Source organism: Amphibalanus amphitrite, unplaced genomic scaffold, assembly GCF_019059575.1.
Source record: "Amphibalanus amphitrite isolate SeventyFive unplaced genomic scaffold, NRLGWU_Aamphi_draft 001138F_arrow, whole genome shotgun sequence".
Classification (NCBI taxonomy): domain Eukaryota; kingdom Metazoa; phylum Arthropoda; class Thecostraca; order Balanomorpha; family Balanidae; genus Amphibalanus; species Amphibalanus amphitrite.
In genome coordinates, this window is record NW_024882632.1 from 128,080 (window position 1) to 152,055 (window position 23,976).

The window sequence follows — 23,976 nt, forward strand, 5'->3', positions numbered from 1 at the left end:
GTTACGCTTATGCCCTAAAATCAGAATGAGTGAAAAAAACTTATAACTTCCTAAGAAGTTAGCATACCTATCTTTTTAACAGAGGCCCGGCAGAATTAGAGTAGAAACGATCTCAATTATTTTTACGAGTATTTCTACAACAACGATAGGTAGCTTCGCTGTCACCAATTACCGTTAGGCCGGGCATATACTCGCAAGGTTCGCTGTCACGCAAGAGTTGAATAAGGCGTCTTAAAAAATTGGGTGCAAAATAAACGGGCTCAAACATAGACCACTAGTTATATAAATATATAGTGGCTTATGGCTCAAAGAATCAAAGGGTGCGTCGAGAGAGCAAATTTTTGGTAAAACAGCGCCAATATAGGTAACCCTGCTCTCTACAGAGAGGTGCGATACTGATACACGTCTCAGCCGTCTCGGCCCGTCTCTCGGCGCAGGTCGCGGACTGTCGGCGCGGTGTCTCATCCCGTCAGCGCGCGGCTCGGCACGGCGCGAGAGCTGCCTGTCACCCTCACCGGCGGCACCGGGAATTCCGGTCACGTGACCGCCCCCGGGCGCCGGGTCACGTGACGCGACAAAAAGGGCCGCGCGGGGCCGCGGCCGCCCAGAGTGGCTCGCGGCCCGACGACACGATGAAGGTGAATCCGCCGGTCGGAGGTGATCGGGTGTGTGTTATCTGTGACAGTGACTGTGTGACTGTGTGAGGTGACGCCGAGGTTTCTTCCGATGTTCTGCGCCACTTTCATGCTGCGACGCATGAGAAAACGATCTTATTGAGGTTTGACCCTGGCTTGCTAATGTCCACGGTTTTGGCAGCCTGTGTTATATTCTATAGTTTCCCGTTGAAATACTAATTACGGAGCGAGCGAAGCGAGCGGAGTCTTACGTAGAATAACGGAAATTTCTGAGTATGAGCGGCCGGCCGGCCGGCCGGCCGTGCGGACGCTTTTGCGAGGCTTATATCTCAGCAACCACTTGACCGATTTACACGCGGTAATTTTTGTAGGGTATCTTCATTCCTTCTACCAAGTATTGGACTATTCCCGATGCATGTGGGCGACCCCTTATGCACGTGCCACGTGCAAAACGAAGAGGTGTCAGTTTTGTAATTGTTGCAATATCTCGGTAACTACTTGGCCGATTGCGCTGAAAGTTGGCATGTAGGTAGGCACCTACTAGGCACTGCATATCCATGTGCCAGAGTTGGGGTGCTGCTGCACGTGCGCACGTGCAGGGGTCGTTTCCAGATATCGAGAACGGCTGGACCGATGTCGCTCAAATTTGGTACACAGTTAGGGACCAGTTAGTAGGGTGCCGTGCACAAGTCAGTTGAGACCCATTTTGCACGTGCGCACGTGCAGGGTGCCGCTTCCAGATCTCGAGAACGGCTGGGCCGATTGTGCTCAAATTTGGCACATCGCTAGAGACCGGTTGGTAAGGTGCCGTGCACAAGTCAGTTGGAGGTACCCCCTCGAAATTTCGCACGTGCAAGGCCCACCCTCTCGCTCGCTCCGTTAGTCGCCCCAAAAGGCGTTATACTGGTAATATCCTGATTTGATTTTAATTCCGAAGTCTTTACCTTACAATAAGAAAGGTGGAAAATTCCAAAGACCTGCTAAAAGCTGTGGTGCACGTTCGAAAAAATGCCGGAGCTTAGCATGGGCATAAGCGGGAATGCCGCAGACACAAGCTAAACAAATACAAAATTATTCAGGGATTCCTACGGCCCTCCAGGTATTAAATGGTTGGTTGCCAACATCACAATAAGCGATCTGCATTGATGAATACGTCTAATTGCTGTTGATAACCATTGCTGAAGTATGTGTACGAACCCTCTTCTCATTTCTATTGAGTCATTTTACAGGGGTGTCTCTGTCATTCAAAGTTATTACCTCAAAAGCACATAGGCTAACCAACCACTCTTTTGCTGGAGGGCCGTACATAGAGGCTAGGTATAAGCCACCGTACAAAGTGGCATAACACATCAAGTTACTTATGTGTGACATGTAAAATTATCCTGAAATGTTCCTCAGTGACTGCAGTGATTGCAGATTGAAGTGTGGATATATATCCGATCAATCTTTTCCTTTTTTAAAAGAAAAAAATTATGATGCTATGGCCTTACCTGAGCTCTGCAGCACCGAGAGCTGCAGCACCATTCTGCTGCCTTACCTGAGCTGGCTGCAGCGCCGAGAGCTCTGGTCACTGTTCCGTCCCGGATGTAGATATTATGCCGGATGGTGTCGCAATCCACACTGCACAGTACTTGCCTTTAATTCTGGAGTCGTTGGCCCCTTCTCCGTACATATTCGGTGATGTGGAATATGTGGATGCCTCCAGCCTTCTGAAAATACTTCGAACCACATTGCTATTCACAATATATAATATTAATTAACAGATATAATTATAGCTACAGACTGCTGTTGAAATGTGAGATGCGTGGCTGCGTCAAATCTGTAAATAATATAAAGTTCAGGGGCCTAGAGACAAGCGCCTGCATTAGCATGGTTTAATTATTTCTTACAGCAGCAGTTAAGTAACTGTTGCAGCCGCTGCTCCCAAATACTGTTAAGGACCCTGCTTCAAGACGCGCTTCAGCCAGCGGCCGGGACAGGCGCCCTGGTAGCGACTATCAATGCTTTTAGTCTCCAGGGAAACATCAGCACACCGCATTGTGAGCGTCCCTGTGAGTCGAGTTGTCGATACTTCTATAGAAACCGAAAGGCTAGTAACTACTTCCAGCGCGCTGTGAAACAGGGCCCGGGTCACAGCGCGGGGTGCGGTGTGGCCGGTGTGGCCGATTGTCATGGGGACCGTGATCCACCGAAGTTGGTCCCGAGACTGCATCGAGGGAACAAGAACCAACCGGACGGCGACTGCATTGCCGCACAAGAAACGAACGCGGTACGCGCGATATATTTTGCATGCATAAGCTACACAGTACGCGCCCCGTTCGTGCCGCGCGCTAACATTGTGTTTTTTTAAGTGATTTAACAGTCCTTATTAAGCCCGATAGCAAAATAGATTTTTTTTCAGTCCTCACCTGACTCGAAGACAGATTATGAATGGGTGGATCTAGTCTTTCTTCATTATTGGGCTACGGGGCCGACAGCAAATTATGGGTGTCATTTTTGCATCTCTGGATCTTTCACAATGCACACCTAACGGCCAACGGCCGACAAGCATATACCTCCCTTCGTGGTATTTCCCATAGTATTTCACAGTTTTTGTCTGGGGATTACCCAGCGGGTATCAGGTGCGGTAGAAGAGCACATTCGGTCGTAAGCCGCTTATTTCACGTGTGTGGCAAGACAAGAAAAGCTCGGGCACCAAAGGCCTACGCGAGTTTCAGTCTCAATTCCCCCGGAAAGTATCGATTGGCTAAATATATCGCATCGCACGGGCATGTGCACACCAAGTCCACCATCTGAGTTGCAGCTTGCAGCGCGATAGCTTGCAGTAGTGGCAATAACGTCAAAATGCAAATAACTTTAGCATTGAACGTGCACGAGAAGACACCTGCGGTGTCTCGAGAGGTGCCTTGTCAAGGCCAAAACAGTCATTGGTCTCCCGCCGGATCTTCTTGGCTGCGCTGCAGGGGAATCAAAGTATAGTCGACTACAGAATTATGTTCCACTCCTCAGAAGCTAGCAGTTGTCAGGAGCGCGAAGTTATGCCGTTTATCACGCAATGTGACCATCCCACCTTTACATTAGTTTTGAGTTGAGATAGCCAAATTGGTGGCCATGGCCTGAAAATACCGGTTTGGGCACTCACAACATCGAAAAATGCTTTAATTCGAAGATATGGAATTTCAAACTTGCAGTTTTCGGATTCTAAGGGGCTAATGCATTGGAATGCCCCCTTAGAATTTGTGACGTCAGCGGAGATCTAACGATTTTTAAATCTTTTAGTAAAACGTTTGGTAGCACGCGGTGGTATATGCTGCTTTGCGCGCAACAAATGCCGCACTTTCAAATAAAGTCGCTGGGAACAGCGGAGATCCCAAAAAGTAAACAAAAGTAAAAGTATAATATCTTGAAAACCGGTGAATATGTTTCGGTGAAATTTGGTAGATATTCGTTTCCGCTCTTACTGAACCGAGCGACATCACTTTCATGCCAATTCATTAACTTTTTTAAGGTGGGAGGGTCCCTTTAAGCGTGTCGATTGTGAGCATTGGGACAAAGCAATTTGGAAACTCAGCCCGTGTGATGCGGCGCAGCCTACCACTCCAGGCAAATAATTGCCTGTGAAAAGTGGAACATCATTCTGTAGTGGACTTTACAGAGGAGTGGCACTCGTCTCGCCATTTCACACTAATTTTAGCCTTCGTGCCACCGGTAAAGTGAACGTACAGAATTAGGGAAGTGACCGCCACAGGATCCGACAAGGCCTCAAAGAATGACGCCTTTATGGCCAAGAGTTTGCTGCAAAAAAAATTTTAACACAAAACTTGTGCGACATCGATTTTACCAGCATCATACTTCTTTTGCTGAGAAGCATCCAATGAATTTTAAATCTATACCTAAGCAGGCGAATTTCAGTTGAGGCTGGTTAAAGGTCACTTCATGACCGGGAAAGGCCATGCTGTAAAACAGCCGAACTGTATTGTTGCACTGAACACAGTAAGATGTTCTCTGGTTTGAACTTATCTCCGTCAAAAGAAGTGGACTTTCGAGTATCATATCTACTTCCCAGAGAATAATCCGAAAAGTAGCTATTCATATGTAATTTCCTGGGAAAAATGACTTGAAAACAACATATTTGGTTAAAAATTGTTGGTGACCTTTTGCATGACTTAGCATGACCTTTCGAGTTACCATCTGTCATATCAGCTACACGCTTCCTATTACCTACATATGAGTGGAATGGCCACGATACCGAAAATATCTTGTGGTTTTGGCACCTTTTTCAAAGCAGAATACACGTTTTAGGTGCCTATGTGGGCAAAGTTGGCCCAATGGCTTCCAGTGAAGTGGTCACTAATTGCCTGCTTAAAGGGACCCTCCCACTTTAACATTAGATTTGAGTTGAGATAGCCAAAATGGGGTCCCTGGCTCACAATTACCGGTTTCGGCACTCACAACATCGAGAAATGCCTTAACCCTCGCATGTGTACGGCGTTTGCCAGCTTCTAATGTGTAGGGGGGGGGGGTCGGTTGGACCCCCCCCCCTTGCCGTTTGGCCCCTGATCGAGCTAGAGCTTCGCGGAAAAAAACGAGCGTGTTGCTCGTGACGAGAGGAAGCCGATGATACCCAATTTTAAGGTCCTAGGTCATTGGTTGACCTTCCAGGTCAGGTCAATGACCCAAAGTCGGGAAAATCGGGACCTGTTAGAAAGTCGTAAAGTGTGGCTGCTAAGGGGTTTTTCGGGGTGCTGATCACGAATATCGTGTTAGTTTTGATCACAGATGATGTCTTGAAGCATTTAGACCAGGTCGGGTCAGGTCAGGTCAGGTCAACCAGTAGGCGTCGTGACGGGTATTCGTAGTACGTGTCAACCGCCTCTGACAGCTTCGTAACATGTTACGAAGTCACCAAAACTACTTCGTAAATGTTCAAATGGTTGCTAAATTCGAATTCAGCTCCAAAAACTAGCCTAGAAACATGTAAAACTCGAATAAGTGACCCGAGGTCACCCGAGGTCACCAAAGGTCAATGACCTGACCTGACCTTCAGGTGACCTTGACACACACGGGAGTAACATCAAATCTCATGTTTGAACGTTTGAAACCACGAGAAGCTTGCAAACACGCGGCTAGTGCGAGCCGACATACGCGAAATCGCGATTCCGGCCAAACATGGTCTCGGAAAAGAGGTCACAGGTCAAAGGTCATTTGGGTCAGGGTCATGAAATTTTCAGGGTAGGTGTAAAATTGATCAATGCGAGGGTACTGAAAGTTTCGTCGCGATCGGCCGCTTTTTACGCGAGTTATTCGCGAAAAACCATGGGGGGGGGGGGTCCATCCGACCCCCCCTACACATGCGAGGGTTAAATCGGAAATATTGAATTTCAAAATTGCAGCATTTTGATTCAGAGGGGCTAGTGCATAGGAATACCCCTCTGAATGTGTGACGTCATCGCAGATATCTAACGATTTTTAAATGTTTGACTAAAACGTTTTGTAGCACGCGGTGGTATATGCTGATTAGCACGCGGTGGTAGGTGCTGATTTGCGCGCAACAAATGCCGCACTTTCAAATAAAGTCGCTAGGAACAGCGGAGATCCCAAAAAGTAAACAAAAGTAAAAGTCTAATATCTTGAAAACCGGTGAATATTTTTCGATGAACTTTGGTAGATATTCGTTTTTGCTATTTCTGAACCGAGCGACATCACTTTCATGCCAATTCATTAACTTTTTTGAAGGTGGGAGGGTCCCTTTAAGTCACGGTGAGGTCACGAACTGTCTCCATGGCTATGCTATATAAGATCCGAGATGAATGAATTGTTCGGTGTTGGAACAGATGCCCTCATGTAATGCACAGGGCTTCAACTTGTAAACAATTATGTGAGGAATCACAGAAGTGCATTGTAAACATGGTTTCCTCCCTACTTTACTTTACCTAGTGAACTTCAACTGACCGTGGGGCGTGAGGTACGGGACCAAATTTATCACACGGTACGGAATTGATGAGGTATGAGCTCTACCAAAGTGCTATTTGCCGCGACTTCTCCTACAAAATTCAAAGAAAAGCATTGAGTGTGGCCAGGAGCGCTACCCCACCAGAGCTGAACGAAAGCAAAAAAAAAAAACAACAACAAAAAAACAAAAAAACAACAACAATGCAAAACAAGTCATCATCTATTAGCCCATTGCCTCGTAATTCATGTTCATCAGGGCCTCCTCTAACATGTAAACGGGGGGGGGGGGGCAGTGACGCCACTGCCTTATATGGCCTTGCCACTGCCCCTTCACCCAGTGGAGCTGAAATCGCGTCACTCGCGTCGCAAATAACTCCCGTAAAAGTGGCCCATGCCGGCAAAACTTTTAGTTCTAGTATGTTCGAGATAATAAAAATAATGTACCATTTCAATACTATTTTCAAGTAAATCTAATATTTTCGAGATAATCTATAACAAACGTTTCTTCAAAACGTAATTGCGCTGACTCTCATTACCATTGATCTGTGGTCTGCTTCGAGACCTTGTCAGGCCGGAATCGCGATTCGCCGAATGTTAGCGCACATTATCTACGCGATTCCAGTCTTTTTTTGTGTCTTCTGAAGGTGCCAAAATGCGAAATGAGTGTAGTCCCATGTATTATAGCGAGTGCCAACGACACGGAAAGGTCAGGTCAAGGTCATTAACCTTAAATGACACATTAGTTCACTTTTTGGAGTTGATGTCGAATCTATCACCTATTTGAACATTTGAGAAGTGTTCTGGTGCCAGTGCATCCACGTTATGAAGTTGTCACGGGTGGTCAACACCTCTCTCGCTAACCGGCGGGAAACCCTGGCACTAAGTGGCAACCTACTATTTGAAATGACCGGGCTTGAGTCAGGCTGCCCTTAATGCTAAAAAGGGATTCAGTTTCAACGTAGAATTTTGTGCTGGAGCCTAGATAACATTTAAAGGAAAAGGGCCACCTTTAACATGGGGATTGAAACTGAGATAGCCATCTTGTAGCCCGTGTCCGAAAATCTATTTGTTTACCTCCTTACGGCCGATTTCGGCCTCCATTCGTAGTTATCGGCAATTTTAAAAGAAAATACGCCAGGAATGCGTCCTTATCCCAGGAATGCGTTCTTATCCGACAATACAGCCACCCGCGGCGAGGCTTTGGTTTTTTACCAATCAGCTCCAACCAGCTCAGCTTTAACCCGCGCGGGGCTGGGGGGGTAAATTTTACCCCCCCTCGCGAATTTTTGCGATATCTCAAAAACGGCGGCGCGCAGCGCCGCCAAACTTTCAGTACCTTTTCTTTGATCAATTTGACACGTTCCCTGAAAATTTGAGCGAAATCCGTCGGAAAATTTTTGAGAAATTGACGTTTTAGTGACGTCATGTTCGCCATTTTCGCCTCAAAAACGGCAAGAGTTCAAACGCCGCTAACATCTTCATTTTTAAAGGAATCAAGACGTAACAAAAAGGTTATACGTAATTTTACTTTGTCTATCAAATGGCTATCTCGGTTTTTTGAAAATTTTGGATTTTGGCCTAAATTTTTTCAAAAAACTGACTTTTTTGGGAAAATCATTATAAAATCCAAAATTTTGAGTCTATCGAAAAAAACCGGAATATATGTCAGAGAAGTAGTCTATGTGCACCTACATACCAAATTTTAGAAGAATCGGTTCAAAAATGTGGGAGTTATTCAAAATTTTATGACGTCATGACAAACAAAATTTTTAAAAAATGATTTTTTTGGAAGTTCTAGACCTCGTACGGAAACAAAAATAGCACCATTCGATTTGCCGTGAAAAACTGCATCAGATAGACATCTTTTTAGGCCTTAACAACCAACTTCAAAATTTGACCTCACTTGACCTGACCTTGACCTGACCTCGACCTGAAATTCATCCAGAGGTGGTCCATATCACTTATTGAGTGTGCCTATTGAATTCTATGAGTAAAATGACCCATAAAACATGTGTCGCACATGCCCTTTTCTATATTTTGTTTTTTGGTGACCTGACCTGACCTGACCTGACCTTGACCTTGACCTCTGAATGATATTGTATGCAACGAATATTGTCTTGGTAGCCTAAGAACACGTTTTGGGCGATCAGTCTCAGTCCATGACTCCATTCTTCGGCAACTACGGTGCAAGGCCGATACTGTAGAAACTTGCCATTTGTACCCTTGACCTGACCTTGACCTTGACCTCAAACTTTAAATTAAATACATGTTTTTAGTAGTTCGTGATGAGAGCTTTCGATTGGCGTTTGAATTTTCCAAATCGGACCATTAGTTCGGGAGATAACAGGGGGGGGGGGTAAAATTTACCCCCCCCCCCCAGCCCCGCGCGTTCGGCTGGAGACCCCAGCCCCGCGCGGGTTAACCAATCAGCTTATATGACACAATCCGACGAGTCTGTCTTCTGAACGCTGATTGGCTTGAGTGTGACGTCATCGCTATGCCATCATACAGTAGGTGCCGTAGAGAGTATCAACATAGTACCAATATGTTAAATAGTTTTAAATACTTTTTAGCGAATTGTGCACTTCTGGCATCAGTTTTAAAAAGAAAATGAAAAATAATAATGTCAAAATGAAAAACAACGATATCTTCATATTTCACGAAGGTGGCTCTTTTCCTTTAATTCGAATGTTTTTTTAAAGTTTTTTTTTAACCGTTTGGTAGGTAGGCAGAAAGGACAATGTGAAGGGGCTACGCTACAAACTTCAAGCATGGGCCATTCACTGGCAGATTTATTCCAGAAAGGCGACGCTGCGGGGGTGCAAACTGCTTACCCCGAAACAGTTTCTCCATGTTCTAAAAGTTATCGGATTTAAATTCCCTGCTGTCCGGTATAAAACAATTTTTCCTAATAAATGCTTATTTACCATTAATTCTAGAAACCAACTGCATAGTTTTCGTCGATTTCGGGCGCTGCGGGACCCATAATGTTTTTTTGGGGGGCTATGAATGTAAAAATTTCGTTAAAATAGGTCAAAAGTTTTTCGCTTATAACTTTTGATCCAATTAAGATAGAGCAAAAAAGCACCAGTGAACTCAGCACGTCAAGGCGCGTCGAATGAAATACTTTTTTGCTTGCTTAAGTGTGCTTAAAAAGTTGAGCACATCTCAAGTAGGTACAACTTAAAGGTAGTGTGCCAGCTTTCCTGGACCGTATGGAGTTAATGGCCCAGATAAGGAGAACCGGATTTTTATAACTTATCCATACCTTCAAAACTCATGGAAACGTCTTAAATTCTTCAAATTTTGAGTACCCCAGTGCGAAATTCGCCCCGACGGGTTGTCGGTCGTACCCCAACCACATTTCACACCACTATGAACAATAAATGCACACACTGAAATCGCTATTACCGATATGCTCATCCAATCAAGTTTCGATAAACCCGTTCATCATCAGCTCCTGCGGTTTCGAACACGCCTGTTAGGTGGTGCGGTAGACCGCGCCCAAAGCCAAGGCCCCGGTAACGTGAGGTAGCCGAGTCAGGGCAGCGTGTGCTGATCCAAGCCGGAGCCGCGCGTCCTCCCGGTGTCATGTGATAGCCCGGGGCTGCCCGCGGGGATGCGGTAGACCGCGCCCAAAGCTGCGGCCCCGGCTTGGGTCAGCGCACGCTGCCCCGACTCGGCTACCTCACGTTACCGGGGCCCTGGCTTTGGGCGCGGCGGGCGCGGCTTCTGCTCATACTTTGTGGTGCGTCGGGCTGCGCGCTCTGACTTTTCGGCCAAGAAAAATGCGTCAGCTGCAGGGTTGTGCTTGACTCATGAGTCGAGTCAGAGATTTGACTCAACTCTGACTCAGATGAGTCAGGTTTGAGTCGAGTCGGATAAAATGTTGAGCTGTTGAGTTGAGTCAGAGTTGAGTCAGACAAAAAAAATAAGGTGTTGAGTTGAGTCAGAGTTGAGTCAGTAAAATAACTTTTGACATTGAGTTGAGTCAAAAACATTTAGGAACATGAGTCAGCTGACTCATCTTTCTAGAAACAATATTTTAGCTTTTCATTCTCCCCCCGCGTAACAACTTAGGCCTGGCCCTGTTGCCGGATCTTTTTTATTCACCCCCCCCCCGCTCAACAACTTTTTTATCTGAGTCAATTTTGAGTCAACACACTTGACTCAACAAGAAATTTGAGTCAAGTTTGAGTCAACTCATATTTTCATTGAGCCGCTTGAGTCATGAGTCGAGTCAAGGGAAAAAATCAGCTCCTTGTTTGAGTCAGAGTTGAGTCAGGGCTTTCTGAAGTTGAATGATGAGTCGAGTCGGCAAATTTTTTTGAGTCGAGCACAACCCTGGTCAGCTGATCATTGTCATTTCTGCCACTTGCGTGTGGTGAAATGGGGTCATAACTTATGAGACGGCTTTTTCATATCAATTATTTTACATAAAATCATATTTCAAACCATAAATAATGTTCGACAGCCAAATAAAAGAAACAATACCAATACAGGCTTACAGTTTAAGGCTCGACATTGTGTTGTCTACGATTAGACAGCTGATAACTCATTCCCGTACGTCGTACGGTCGTAACACTATAATGACCTTTGCTTATTGTCACATGTGCGCCGCATTCGCGATTGTTGCCGACGCTTGGCCGACGCCTGTTTGCAGGTGAGCCCACTACAGTTGTTATACATATCGAAAAACCGATAAACTTTTAGGCGAAAAAGGCACTATTCCAGGCCCATTTTTGATTTTTTTTTTTTGCGATATTAGGTAAAAACAGAAGCTTCTTATCCTAGGAAAAATAAAATGGGAAATCTTTCAAAGGTGGCACACTACCTTTAAAGGGACACTCCCACCTTAACATTAGTTTTGAGTTGAGATAGCCAAATTGGTGGCCATGGCCTGCAAATACCGGTTTGGGCACTCACAACATCGACAAATGCTTTAATTCGGAGATATGGAATTTCAAACTTGCAGTTTTCGGATTCTAAGGGGCTAGTGCATTGGTATGCCCCCTTAGAATTTGTGACGTCAGCGGAGATCTAACGATTTTTAAATCTTTTACTAAAACGTTTGGTAGCACGCGGTGGTATATGCTGCTTTGCGCGCAACAAATGCCGCACTTTCAAATAAAGTCGCTAGGAACAGCGGAGATCCCAAAAAGTAAACAAAAGTAAAAGTCTAATATCTTGAAAACCGGTGAATATTTTTCGGTGAAATTTGGTAGATATTCGTTTTCGCTCTTTCTGAACCGAGCGACATCACTTTCGTGCCAATTCATTAACTTTTTTGAAGGTGGGAGGGTCCCTTTAAGCCTCTGTCCCCCTCCCCCGTGAAAATTCATTAGAGGAGGCCCTGATGTGCACGCAGCTCGTGTCACCTTTGGCGTGCGCCGTGTCCACCGTTTGTCACCCGCGCCCCCTCTGCCCGGCAGTCGCTCAGTCTCCTGGCGCTGGTGGCTCTGGTCGCCGCCTGCTGCGCGTCTCCGCAGGGCATCACGTTTGGTGGCGCCGCCCAGCGGACGGCCACCAGACAGAGGTTCCGGCAGCGACCGCGGGGCGGCGCCACCACCGACACCCGGATCGGGCTGGTGGGCGGCCAGCTGGGGAACCTGGACCCGGTGCCGGGCTCCGACTACCCGTCGCGGATCGCCAACGGGAACCAGCAGCCGGCGCAGACCAGCCAGCAGCTGCTGCAGCAGCCCGACAACGGTCAGTGGTGCCGGCAACGGCTGCACGCGCGGGGGGTGCATTTACGGGCCCGGTTATTAGCTGACACCTGCCGATCTCTAGCTAGTGATGATGAGTGACTTAAATAGGGCGTTACATGCTCTAGAGCTCCGAAGTGTGATAGCCAGTGGAAAGGACAGCATCGTAGAAAAGACATAAGCGGGAGGGGGAAAATGGACAGGTAGAGGTAGAGAACACGAAGGGTACACGGAAGGGGACATGGATGGGCACGTAGCGAACACGGAGGGCACACGGAGGGCACACGAGGGAACACGGAGGGAACACGGAGGGAACATTATAGTGGGAGGTAGGAATTTAGAATTGAAACAGTTGAGGAAGCAGCTGAGATGTATCCGGCGACCGAAAATGAGACTCCCAACGGGAATGGTCAGCGGCAGGTGGCGGCAGCCGCAGTCGCTAGTTGGTCCACGATTCCGTCTATGCTGAACTTGGGCACTAACTAATAGCCATCCTCCCAGAATCTCGGAATTTCCCGATTGGACGGTGGAGGTCGGTCCGTGCATCAAGCTCTGCTTACCGTGGCCTATGATCAATCCGTTTATTCAACCTAATCGAGATGTAATAGTGCCTAAGTAACTAGCCCTCTCCTGTCTCATTGTGTAAGCCACAGCGTGGCTGAAGCATGTCGGCCGAAACATGATTCAAATACCGAGTGGCCACGTAGCGCGGAACTCCTTATGTCGACGGCGATCCAGTCGTAGCTGCTCAGTCTCAGAGCGGTTTGTGGTCATTACTCGCACCATCAGACATCCATTGCGATCGACGCGACTCGCAGGCAGGTCCGTTCAACTGAGAATGTTGGTGTGCGATATCCGCCATGGGGTAAAACCGGAGGTAGGTATGCGGCCAATGAGTTACGAGCGCGATTTGATCTCGACCCCACTATAGACTTGGACATATGTTCCGGTCACAGCGCTGTCATAATTTGTCTTTTTCTCTAAAACTCTGTTATTGGCTGCTGTTCACATCTGTGACGTCGAAATCAACCATGTGACGTCATTAAGGTGACAAATTGTAGCTTTTTTATTTTATCAAAAGGGAGATGCCAAGTCAATTGGAGGCAACGTTTTGTGATTATCGCATCCTAGCAGCTCGTGATAGCAGAAATTTGAGCCTACGCATTATAATCAGGGACGCGGAGCCGTGGAAATTTCAGACGGCTCCGGCTCCGGCTCCGGCTCCGGCTCCGGGTGAAATGCCATGGCGGCTCCGGCTCCGGCTCCGGCTCCGAGTAAAATGGTCCGGCTCCGGCGGCTCCGACTCCGGCTCCAATGCTCAGTAGTCAGTACATCCCCTATGCAATTAAATACGGGTGGATGAAAAGAGACGATGGGATTGGTGCTCGTTGCTTCTGTATTTGCACAAGGCTATTTTCATATTCTGAATACCGCATGTTTTACTGCCTTGAGCTGTCAAACCGAACTAGGTCAATAATTTTTTCCTCTTGAAAACAAGGAGCCGTAGTCGCCCCTTTCTTTGACGGCTCCGGCTCCGGCCCCGGCTCCGGGCTATATTGTTTCACGGCTCCGGCTCCGGCTCCGGCTCCGCACCCCTGATTATAATTATACTTGATTGTAATAAGAATGAAAAATAACATTTTGCTCATTAGAGATAAGATATACCTTTAACATGATCAGTTGAGAAAAGAGAAAATAGGGACATTCCACGATAGATTGACAAAAAAAAATTGACACCCACATATTATTTTATTTTTCGTTTTTATCTACATTGCATTGGCCTTGCGTGGATGTCATCAAGAGAAATATTTTGGCTGGTCAGGGGTTGTGATGGGCGGGGAAACCAATTGTGGCAAGGATTTTTTTCTTCGAACAGCGGTTTCCGAGATATAGCCTCGGGCAATTCCTGGAGGTCACGCTGCAACCCTATCTTTGGCGGCTTATAACTCAAACTATTGGCATGGATGAGATAACACATCCTAACCTGAGGTCAACGCAGGCCGAAAGCCACTTTTTTATTATCGCATATGAATGCAAATTGATGAGGCTTTTATCGTCATCAGACAAAATTGCGACTTTCATGATAGTGGGGGAAAGTATCAAGGTCACTTCGAAAAATAGGTCAAGATGTCACGTGATCAAAAATTTTCAAAAATTGAAAATCCGAGATAGCCAACATGTTCGTTGGTTGATTACGAGTTGAACCATATGAGGTTTTTATCATAGAAAACCAACAGTTTCTGAGTTATAGGCCGCCAAAGATAGAGTTGCAGCGTGACCTCCAGGAATTGCCCGAGGCTATATTTCGGAAACCGTTGTTCGAAGAAAACAATCCTTGGCACAGCTGGCTTCCCCGCCCATCACAACCCATTAGACCAATTTTAAGCAAAAAGTAAAATATGACGGTGTACGGCTTTGGTCGATCTATCGTGGAATGCCCCATAGGACGTAGGTACTAGGTAATAGAACATCCTGGAACGGATTTTTCTTGATATTCTGGATATCAACACAAAATAAATAATTTTTAGCAATCTACAAAACATAATAGGACCAGATCTGTTATTTGCTCAAAGAAAAGCTAACAGAACTTTCTTCTACGACGTGGATAGTCTGCGCTGCCGCTACCGACATCTCTGACGCACGTAGCGTCTCGTTTAGCACTCGGCACCAATGCCACCAGTAGTCAGAACTCAGAACGTACCGTGGGCGGACATCAATCCACATACCCGGTACAATGGCGAGCCGATATTCGGACGGATATGCAGCAGAAGGCGCCGGGATAACGGCGCGGCGATCAGACACGCCCGGATCGAACTGCTGAAAACATTACCAATTACTGCCAGCATTCACACGTTCATCGGAACGTAAACATTTAGCGTTTAGAATATTAAATCATTTCGCCTTATGATGGATGTGTGATAAGTTGCGCTGACTATTACCTAGACGTCATTTCGTGGTCCTTGTGTGGATTAGTCCAAGTAAGAGGTGCCCTACCCTGCTGGCCTATCCGGTGAACTTAAAGTGTCGCTTAACCGGCCTCTCCACCGAAAACCTAAATTTAGTGCCACTTTGGCACCCAGATAAATGTCACACAATGCTGCTGGTGGATATTTTCCAACCAATCAAATTTCTTAATTATGCGAATTATTCCGGCGCTGGGAATATAAATGTCAAAAGTGTACCTACTTACCCATTTCCAAATGAGAATCTGACGGGTGTTTTTTCGTTTCAGTATACGACGGGCAGTCGAACGGTCGTGTTTCGAAGAGTAGCGACTGCTACTGTTCCTTGATCGGCGAATGTCCTCACAACGGCGGCTTTGACGGCGCCGGACTGATCGACATCCGAATTGTCAACACCAGGCCGGTGAGAGGCGACAGCGCGCGCCGAGTGCCACTCGCCCCCCTCTTTCTCTCACTCGCCCCCCCTCTCTCTCTCACACTCGCCGCCTCTCTCTCTCTCTCTCTCTCTCTCTCTCTCTCTCCTCCCTCTCTCTCTCTCTCTCCCTCTCTCTCTCTCTCTCTCTCTCTCTCTCTCTCTCTTCCTCTCCTTAGCTCTCCCTCTATAATTTCTCTTGACACGTTTTTGGTACTTTTCTTTGGACAGGTTCATGTGTTATTTTTACCGATTATCGCTTTGTTACGTTAGCGACGCACTCATTTGCTCGCTCACTCATGAACCATTGTTCATTTACCCGCTCCTCACTCGCTCACTTAGGGTAGGGTGGGGTAATTTGAACATGTGGGGCAATTTGAACATAGTGTGAATAACATAAAATTACGGAAAATCCATAAGTGGCATGACAATAAGACCAATGAGAGAAATTATCGTAACTAAAAGGGCTATCATATGAACGGGGTTTAAAGTTTCAGGGAATGAAGATGTTGACGCACAGTGTAAAAAATCAATTTCGCAAGGATAAACGCCTAACAACACGTCATTGCAACTTCATTGCAGCGCAAAATCTTGCATTGCTAGCGCCTAATACGCAACGGCTTTTGTTGTACAATGACCTAATCAGTGCCTTCAATCCAAGAAATTTGCTTTTGAACCCTTTTTTTTAAATTGCAAAATAACTTTTAGCGTGGGGTAATTTGAACATAGTGTGAGAATTTCAATGAAGACAGGGATAGCTCCGAAAAAATAACGCTCCCAGTTTTTTTTTGCCAATATTTTTTACCCAAAGCAGTAGCAGATAAGTGATGCCAGTTTTATAAAATTTACGTCTAATATCCGTCTAATGTCTGGCATTTTCGTTGATTTTCCGTCCAAAAATGTTAAAGTCAACTATTTGTCCAAATATGTCCGAAAATTATGCAGCTATCAACACTCAAAACCAAGGGCGCCGCCACGGATTTTTGACTGGGGGGGACGGACTGACCGACTGAAAACCCAAAAGTAGACATTCTTACCGTGGCTTTTTCGGTCGGATGCATTCAACGTTTAAAGCAAATATGCCACTTTTAACATAGGGTTTTGAACTGAAGTAACAGTTTTGTAGCTGAGACGAGAACAAATCAGGAGCTTTTATGGCCCAACGATCACCCTAGCCAAATATATCGGTATCGATTTTAGGTTTGAAGACTGAAGTCATTCCCATAGATTACACTTTGTCATTCTCTTACCGAGGAATCCATTCCCTTACGGAAAAATGCTAGCCAATCAATCAGCATTCAGCTGGTTTGAACTACGTACTATGCTTGGTCAACGCGTAATCAGCTTCCGCTGCAATATAGGTAAGTAGCCTCTACGAAAGATGGAAAATAGTGATGTAAAAATAAATATAAAATCCTTTTGCAAATATTCATTATTTCCTGACCATTTTAAGATTAAAAACTCATAAAACTGTGGCAAAACAACTGGTTTGAGGAAAGTAGTTAAGGTTAGGTATTTTGGCTATAGACCGCATTCCCACCGAGTACCTACCTATATACACATCTGATGTCCGATTCAGTTTGACACGGCAAAGCCTGGTGCTCTATCACTGTATAATTGCTGATGTATGCCACTAATATGATCGATAATGCATATTGCATAGGTAATGCATATTGCATAGTATACCCGCGTGGGGGAGGGGGCGTTGTATAGTCACAAATCTCTCTTTTTGGTTTGTGCACGAATCGGCGCGAAGCGCCGCGAAAATTGGCAAAAAAACATTAGGCAAAACTGCTCCAAAATACGAATTTTGCAGTCCGTGTATCAAGCTTGATACCATAAAACCTTAGGTCAGGAAAAACAAGTCAAGTAGTCAAGTCGCCTCAAAGTTTTGTGGTCCTGTCAACCGTATAGCTTGTTTCTTAGAAGCTGGAAATTTAGTGTAGCGTGACTGCAGAAGTGTGGGGTCGGAGCCGGAATCAGTCGGAGTTGACTGTTTTGACCAGTTTTGGCCAGAGTCGGAGTTGAAGTCTTCGAAAATGTTCGGATTTTGACTTCGAGGTCGGATTGGTGTAAAGTCATGTTCTTGGCTGGTTAGACGAAATATATTAGGCCCGTGTTCGGCCAGTCGTGTTTACGACACACGTTGATCACGATATAAAAAAAAATCGGCAGTTCCGCGCTGACAGGTCGGATAAGAGCTGGAGATTTTGTTGGCCGAGGTGGCAGGGGTCAGACCAATGCATGTAGGCCCACACCCCATATACTGAGTATCTAAACCTCCTGGACCCCCTCAGATTCGGCACCGGCCGTTCCATCTCTTCCAACCTCAGGATAGTCAAATCCTTCTCCTCCACGCCGCAACCCCATGCTCCGGGCTGGACGGGCAACTCTATCCAATGCGGGAATGGCTCCACTGGAGCTATAGTCCTTTGCCGGGTGCAGTGAGTGCCAGTGGGCTGGGCTGCCTGTTCAAATGGTCGGATTCATCCCAAGTGGCTCACTGGGTGGCTGCCCCGACCAATGTCTCCCACTAATTCTTTCATACTTGCGGCTCTGAAATGGTCTCATTGGACCGAAGGGCCTAATCAAATTTCGAGTAGGATAACAACCAGTAAAACGCCTTTTGGGGCGACCAACGGAGCGAGCGAGAGGGTGGGGTGGGCCTTGCACGTGCGAAATTGCGAGGGGATACCTCCAACTAACTTGTGCACTGCACCCTTCTAACCGGTCCCTAACGATGTGCCAAATTTGAGCGCAATCGGCCTAGCCGTTCTCGAGATCTGGAAGCGGCACCCTGCACGTGCGCACGTGCAAAATGGGTCGCAACTGACTTTTGCATGGCACCCTACTAACCGGTCCCTAACCATGTATCAGATTTCAGCACAATCGGTTCAGCCGTTCTGGAGATCTGTAATCGACCCCTGCACGTGCGCACGTGCAGCCAGCACCCCAACTCTGGCACATGGATATGCATTGCCTAGTGGGTATACCTACCTACATGCTAACTTTCAGCGCAATCGGCCCAGTAGTTGCCGAGATATTGAAATTGTTACAAAACTGACACCTCTTCGTTTTTCACGTGGCACGTGCATATGGGGTCACTCACATGCATCGGGAATAGTCCGATGCTCGTTAGAAGGAATGAATCTAGTGCTACCCTACACAAATTACCGCATGTAAATCGGTCAAATGGTTGCTGAGATATAAGCCTAGCAAAAGCGTGACCACGGCATACTCAGAAATTTCCGTTAACCTACGAAAAACTACGCTCGCTTCGCTCGCTCCGTAATGAGTTTGGGGGGGACGTCCCCCTTCCATTCTGAGAGTGGGGGGACGCGTCCCCCCCGTCCCCCCGGTGGCGGCGCCCATGCTCAAAACCGTCATTTATATTGCTTATCATGTAATTTTACCAGCCGAAAAGTGTTCATTATATTGAGAGCTTAACAAGCTTTCCATTCGCCAATCAATGTTACGCACGATTACTTGATAAAAATGCTTAAGTGTGGCAGGCCATCGTCCAACGTTGTCCAGACTTCTATACCTTTGTGCAATCAATTCTGAATTGGACATTATAAAGAATCGGAACTCCGAATGTCCAGGTTCCGATTGGCACCACTATAACAGATGAAGTAAGGTTTGGTAGAGTTTTTATCGAACGGAGATGATAGACGTTCTGTTAATTGAAGAGAGGCGAATTCTGTCAACTGACCGGTGTGCAGCGTGCAGATATTGATGCTCTGCAACTCTTCTTTTTGTTGTTGTGTTGATTTTTCAAATGATGGTATTTTTAGAATTGCTCTGCCTATTTGTTTATGTGTCAAACAATATCGGTGCTGGCGAGACTATCTTTTTTATGGCAGGTAAAGACAGTATGTTCAAATTACCCCACGGTTGGGCAATTTGAACACACCGTGACTTGGTGGAGAAGTGATGCTATGCTATTCAAGGTATGCTCGGCTCGTCCAAAAATGAGGCTTGCATGGTGCAAGCAAGTGACACATGCGCTACTGAAACAGTTTTCCTTCATCCAGGGTTGAGCTGGAATTTGGTACAACGGAGAAGACGTAAAAATATGTTCAAATTACCCCACACTACCCTACTCATTCAATCGCTCGCTTATTCGCTTAGGGGAAGCGGGGGTAGCACCGCCATGTGGGAAACACCGCCATCCTCTCTATCGGCAAAACTCTGAATTGTAAATGTAAACACCCGCCATTTCGGTGTCCGAACGGAAACGGGACGCCGCGTGAGGTAGGTTTCGCTAATATTTATTTGATTTTGATAAATTTGAGATCGCAATTGCCCATTTTGTGAATTTCAAACCATCGTTGTAATCATTTGGCATGTTTGAGCAGCAAGTAAGTGGTCATTTCAAGTCAAAATGCCTTGATTTTTACGTTAAATTTGAGGGCATGAAGTGTTCTTTGTTGAGAAAGGAATTACAGAAGAATCGCGTCCCGGCTTGCTTTGCTGTCGGGGCGTTGTCGGTCCATGACTGTGAGTGGGGTAACACCGCCATGCTCGGCGGTGCTACCCCAAGGGGTGGCAAAATGGATAAAGCCGCAATGATGATTCACTCAGCTCGGAGAAGAGCTTTAGTTAGGCCGCAAACGTCGTCTGTTTTTTAACCTCACGTTTGACTTCACTGGATGTTTCGAAATAAACGCGAATTTGTCATGCTTTGTATGCATATTGTCCGCAACAAACAGTCTGATCTGTGACAAACTAACAACCAACTCTTGTGTGTCTTATATGAGTTTGAGTTACTATTTCAGACAGCAGTAACGCTTCCAAGGGTGGCTGTCACCGTAAGGCCGATCTGTGGATAACATCGCCATCAGTGGCGGTGCTACCCGCACATTTTTTTGGAGGACGAAAAATGCAGGACTTGTTTTCGACGTCTGTAAAGTAGCGAAATTTTATAATGGAGCGCTGGAAGCTATGCCAACATGTAGGAAAACATTCCTACTTTCACATGAATGCAAAAGAGCTTCGTTTTTACTACGCATATCAGCTCGGTGAGCAGAAATGCTTAAGGTGGCGGTGCTCCCCCCGCTTCCCCTACTCGCTCACTCGTTCACCTGCTAAATTCTGCCGGACTCGCTCAACCAAACGCTCACCCAACCCACTCACTCACTCACTCACTCACTCACTCACTCACTCACTCACCCACTCACCCACTCACTCCCTCACTCACTAACTCTCTGCTGTCAGACGGTGGTGAACGGTCAGCTGCAGTGCAGCAGCGAGTACCAGGAGCTTTGCTGTCCACCCAGCTCCGGCTCCGGCTCCGGCTCCGGCGGCTCCGGCTCCGGTGGTTCCGGACAGCTGGTGTCCGGCTGTCCGGCCGCCGCCGGACACAACCAGTGCGGACAGCGGCAGCTGATCCCGGTGCCCGGCTACACCCTGAAGCCGGCCGAGACGAGCTTCGGCGCCTACCCGTGGGTGGCCACCATCCTGCGCGAGGGCGACGTCTTCATCAGCTCCGGGGTGCTCATCAGCGACCAGTGGGTGCTCACCGTGGCGCACCACGTCAACAAGTACAGCAACAACTACTCCGGCCTCAAGGTCAGTGTTTGCCGAGACATCCCGCCGCGGTACATACTGTATTCTGTACACCGTGCTCCGCAGTCCGCATCCAGCTGCTTGCCGGGCGAGGTGTCCTTTGGATAGACTTTGATGAGAAGAATATATATTTTCACGATATCATTAATAGGTCAAGCATATTTCAAAATGCGCAGGAATCGTCTTTTTGGTAAGCCGATACCATGGACCGGTACATTAGGATTACATCATCGGACTAGCACATAAGGCTTTTTCACCACGTAGGGTTTTTAGCGACCAATGCCGCAGCACACGCAGCACTGAGCTTCAGCTGCCTGAGAAGCCTATCAAATTGTGTCAGTTTAATACGGCCGCGGTGACTTTCTGCAGGGTGACCCGCGCGTGGCTGGCTTTCTCCGCCCGTATCAGTTACCTACTGTCTACGCCACTGTTCTGTAGCACGCCGATCCATTCTGTAGCGTCACCCAGCTCTATTCTGTAGCGTCACCCAGCTCCATTCTGTAGCGTTACCCGTCTCTTACTCTGCTCGCCCCGTCTCGGCAGATCCGGTTCGGTGAGTGGGACGCCAGTGACCCGAACCACGAGCCGTGCGCGCACGAGGAGCGCACCGTGTCGCGTCTGATCGTGCACCCGCAGTTCGACTCTGGCAGTCTGGCGCAGGACGTGGCGCTGCTGCAGCTCTCGCGGCCGGTCTCCGTGTCGGCCTACCCGCACATCGGCGCCGCCTGCCTGCCCGCCGGCGGCCAGAGCTTCGACTACCAGCGCTGCTGGGTGGCCGGCTTCGGCAAGGACGCGTTCGGCCAGGGCGGCCAGTACAGCTTCATCCAGAAGGAGGTGGACGTGCCGGTGGTGCCGCACGACCAGTGCCAGCAACAGCTGCGCCAGACGCGGCTCGGCGCCGGCTTCCGGCTCAACGGTCGGGCCTTCCTCTGCGCCGGCGGCGAGCAGGGCAAGGACTCGTGCGAGGGCGACGGCGGCGCGCCGCTCGTCTGCCAGGGCGGCGACGGCCGCTGGACCGTGGCCGGACTGGTGGCCTGGGGCATCGGCTGCGCGGAGGCCAACCGGCCCGGCGTGTACGTCAACGTGGCATCGTACGTGGACTGGGTGCAGCAGCAGACCGGCTACCTGGGCCGCTGAGCGGGAGCGGCGGCAGTCCCGGACCGCTGAGCGGGAGCACGGACCGGCTGCCTGGGCCGCTGAGCGGGAGCGGCGGCAGACCTGGACCGCTGAGCGGGAGCGGCGGCAGTCCCGGACCGCTGAGCGGGAGCACGGACCGGCTGCCTGGGCCGCTGAGCGGGAGCGGCGGTAGTCCCGGACCGCTGAGCGGGCGCGCAGTGCCGGGGAATCGGCGGTCAGTCGCACCCCGGCAGTGTTCGCCACCGCCAGACCTCGGTACCCCGGCCCGGTCTGAGCTAGCCCGCTTAGTTAGATCTTACAGGCGCAGTGACCGATTTTATAAATAATGCGTACGGCATATGCAACTTCAAACCAAGTGTCTTTATCAGTTGTATAGGCACACTTATCATCCACGATGTTTTTCCTTCATGAGGCTGTATAACATGTATCGGCTGTATAAGGTGAACTTCGCGACACGATTGGCATACGATGATCGTCAGTAGGTACCATAGAGTAGGTACCCATAGTTCGGTGGAACTCGAGATGGGCCGTGCGAGGGCCAGTCCGTTGACTTTTTCAATGTGAATCATTGTCAGTGCAGTACAACACGCAAAACTGCTGATACGGGAAGGTTTTACCTGCTCGCAACTTGACTAATACATTCATAACCGTGTTTTAACAAAAAGCGTCTGATTACGACGAAACCTACAGTATCAGCCATGAATCTTCCCTCGCTTAACCCGCGCCCCATGGTGGGGGAGGCTATTTTTTGCCCCCCCCCCCCTCCAGACTTCTCGATATATCTCCAGAACCGCTGCGCCGATCGTCACCATACTTTCAGTACCCTCCCGGGCATCAATTTTACACATTGTGACTAAAATTTTCCAAAGGCTATGATAGGTTGGCTGCAAATGACGTCAGAGTGACGTCATGTTCTGCCGTTTTCGACCCAAAAAAGGTTTCGCGGGAAGAGCTGTCAGGCCTATAGCTTTGAAGATACAGAAAAATCGCTTAATAAAAAACAGATGTAGAATCACCAGGGCTACAAAATTGCCATCTTAGAATTTTGAATTTTTTGAATTGTTACCCAAAAAAAAAAATAAAAAAATATTGTTTGATATACCTAATTGCCAAACAATCCAACACTTTTTCGATTTTCGAAAAACCAGAATTCCTATATGTGATAGCCCTTATCAACTTCTATTCACATACCAAATTTAACCCGCGCCCCGCTGGGGGGGGGGGGGGCAGAATCTGCCCCCTCCCGTTTTTTTGCCAATAACTTCTAAACGCGTTACGCCAGCGACGTCAATCTTTCAGTACCGTATCATACATCAATTTGACACGTTCCCTGAAAATTTGAGCAAAATCCGTCGGATTTTTTTTTGAGAAATTGACGTTTTAGTGACGTCATGTTCACCATTTTCGCCTCAAAAACGGCAAAATTTCAAACGCCGCTAACATCTTCATTTTTAAGTTGCAGTCGGGGGAGGTTTGGTCAATCAGTGGCCTATAATAGCATAGGGAACTGACGCCCTGTCGCTGATTTTCGACAAAATGCGTTTTACTCGATGTTGTAGCTCATTTCCTAGAAGACCCGTGAACGGTGAAACGTTTTATCTTTG

The 23,976-nt window shown here is 47.6% G+C and overlaps 1 protein-coding gene across 6 annotated transcripts; it reads left to right on the forward strand.

Moving 5' to 3' along the window:
- Window positions 1-608: 608 nt before the first annotated feature.
- LOC122370509 (phenoloxidase-activating factor 2-like) lies at window positions 609-23,036 on the forward strand. 6 transcript variants are annotated; one of them, XM_043346167.1, is made up of 6 exons: window positions 613-638; window positions 12,020-12,076; window positions 12,146-12,296; window positions 15,525-15,658; window positions 20,885-21,238; window positions 21,779-23,036. In XM_043346167.1, exons 1-6 carry the CDS (start codon window positions 633-635, stop codon window positions 22,370-22,372), a joined length of 1,296 nt encoding a protein of 431 aa, XP_043202102.1. In that variant the 5' UTR covers window positions 613-632; the 3' UTR covers window positions 22,373-23,036. The 6 variants fall into 6 exon arrangements, 5 of the variants coding, with proteins under 5 accessions (XP_043202099.1, XP_043202102.1, XP_043202098.1 ...); XM_043346165.1 differs by having other exon boundaries at window positions 632-665; window positions 12,020-12,296; window positions 20,885-20,953; window positions 20,990-21,238; XM_043346166.1 differs by having other exon boundaries at window positions 632-665.
- The last annotated feature ends 940 nt before the right edge of the window (window positions 23,037-23,976 follow it).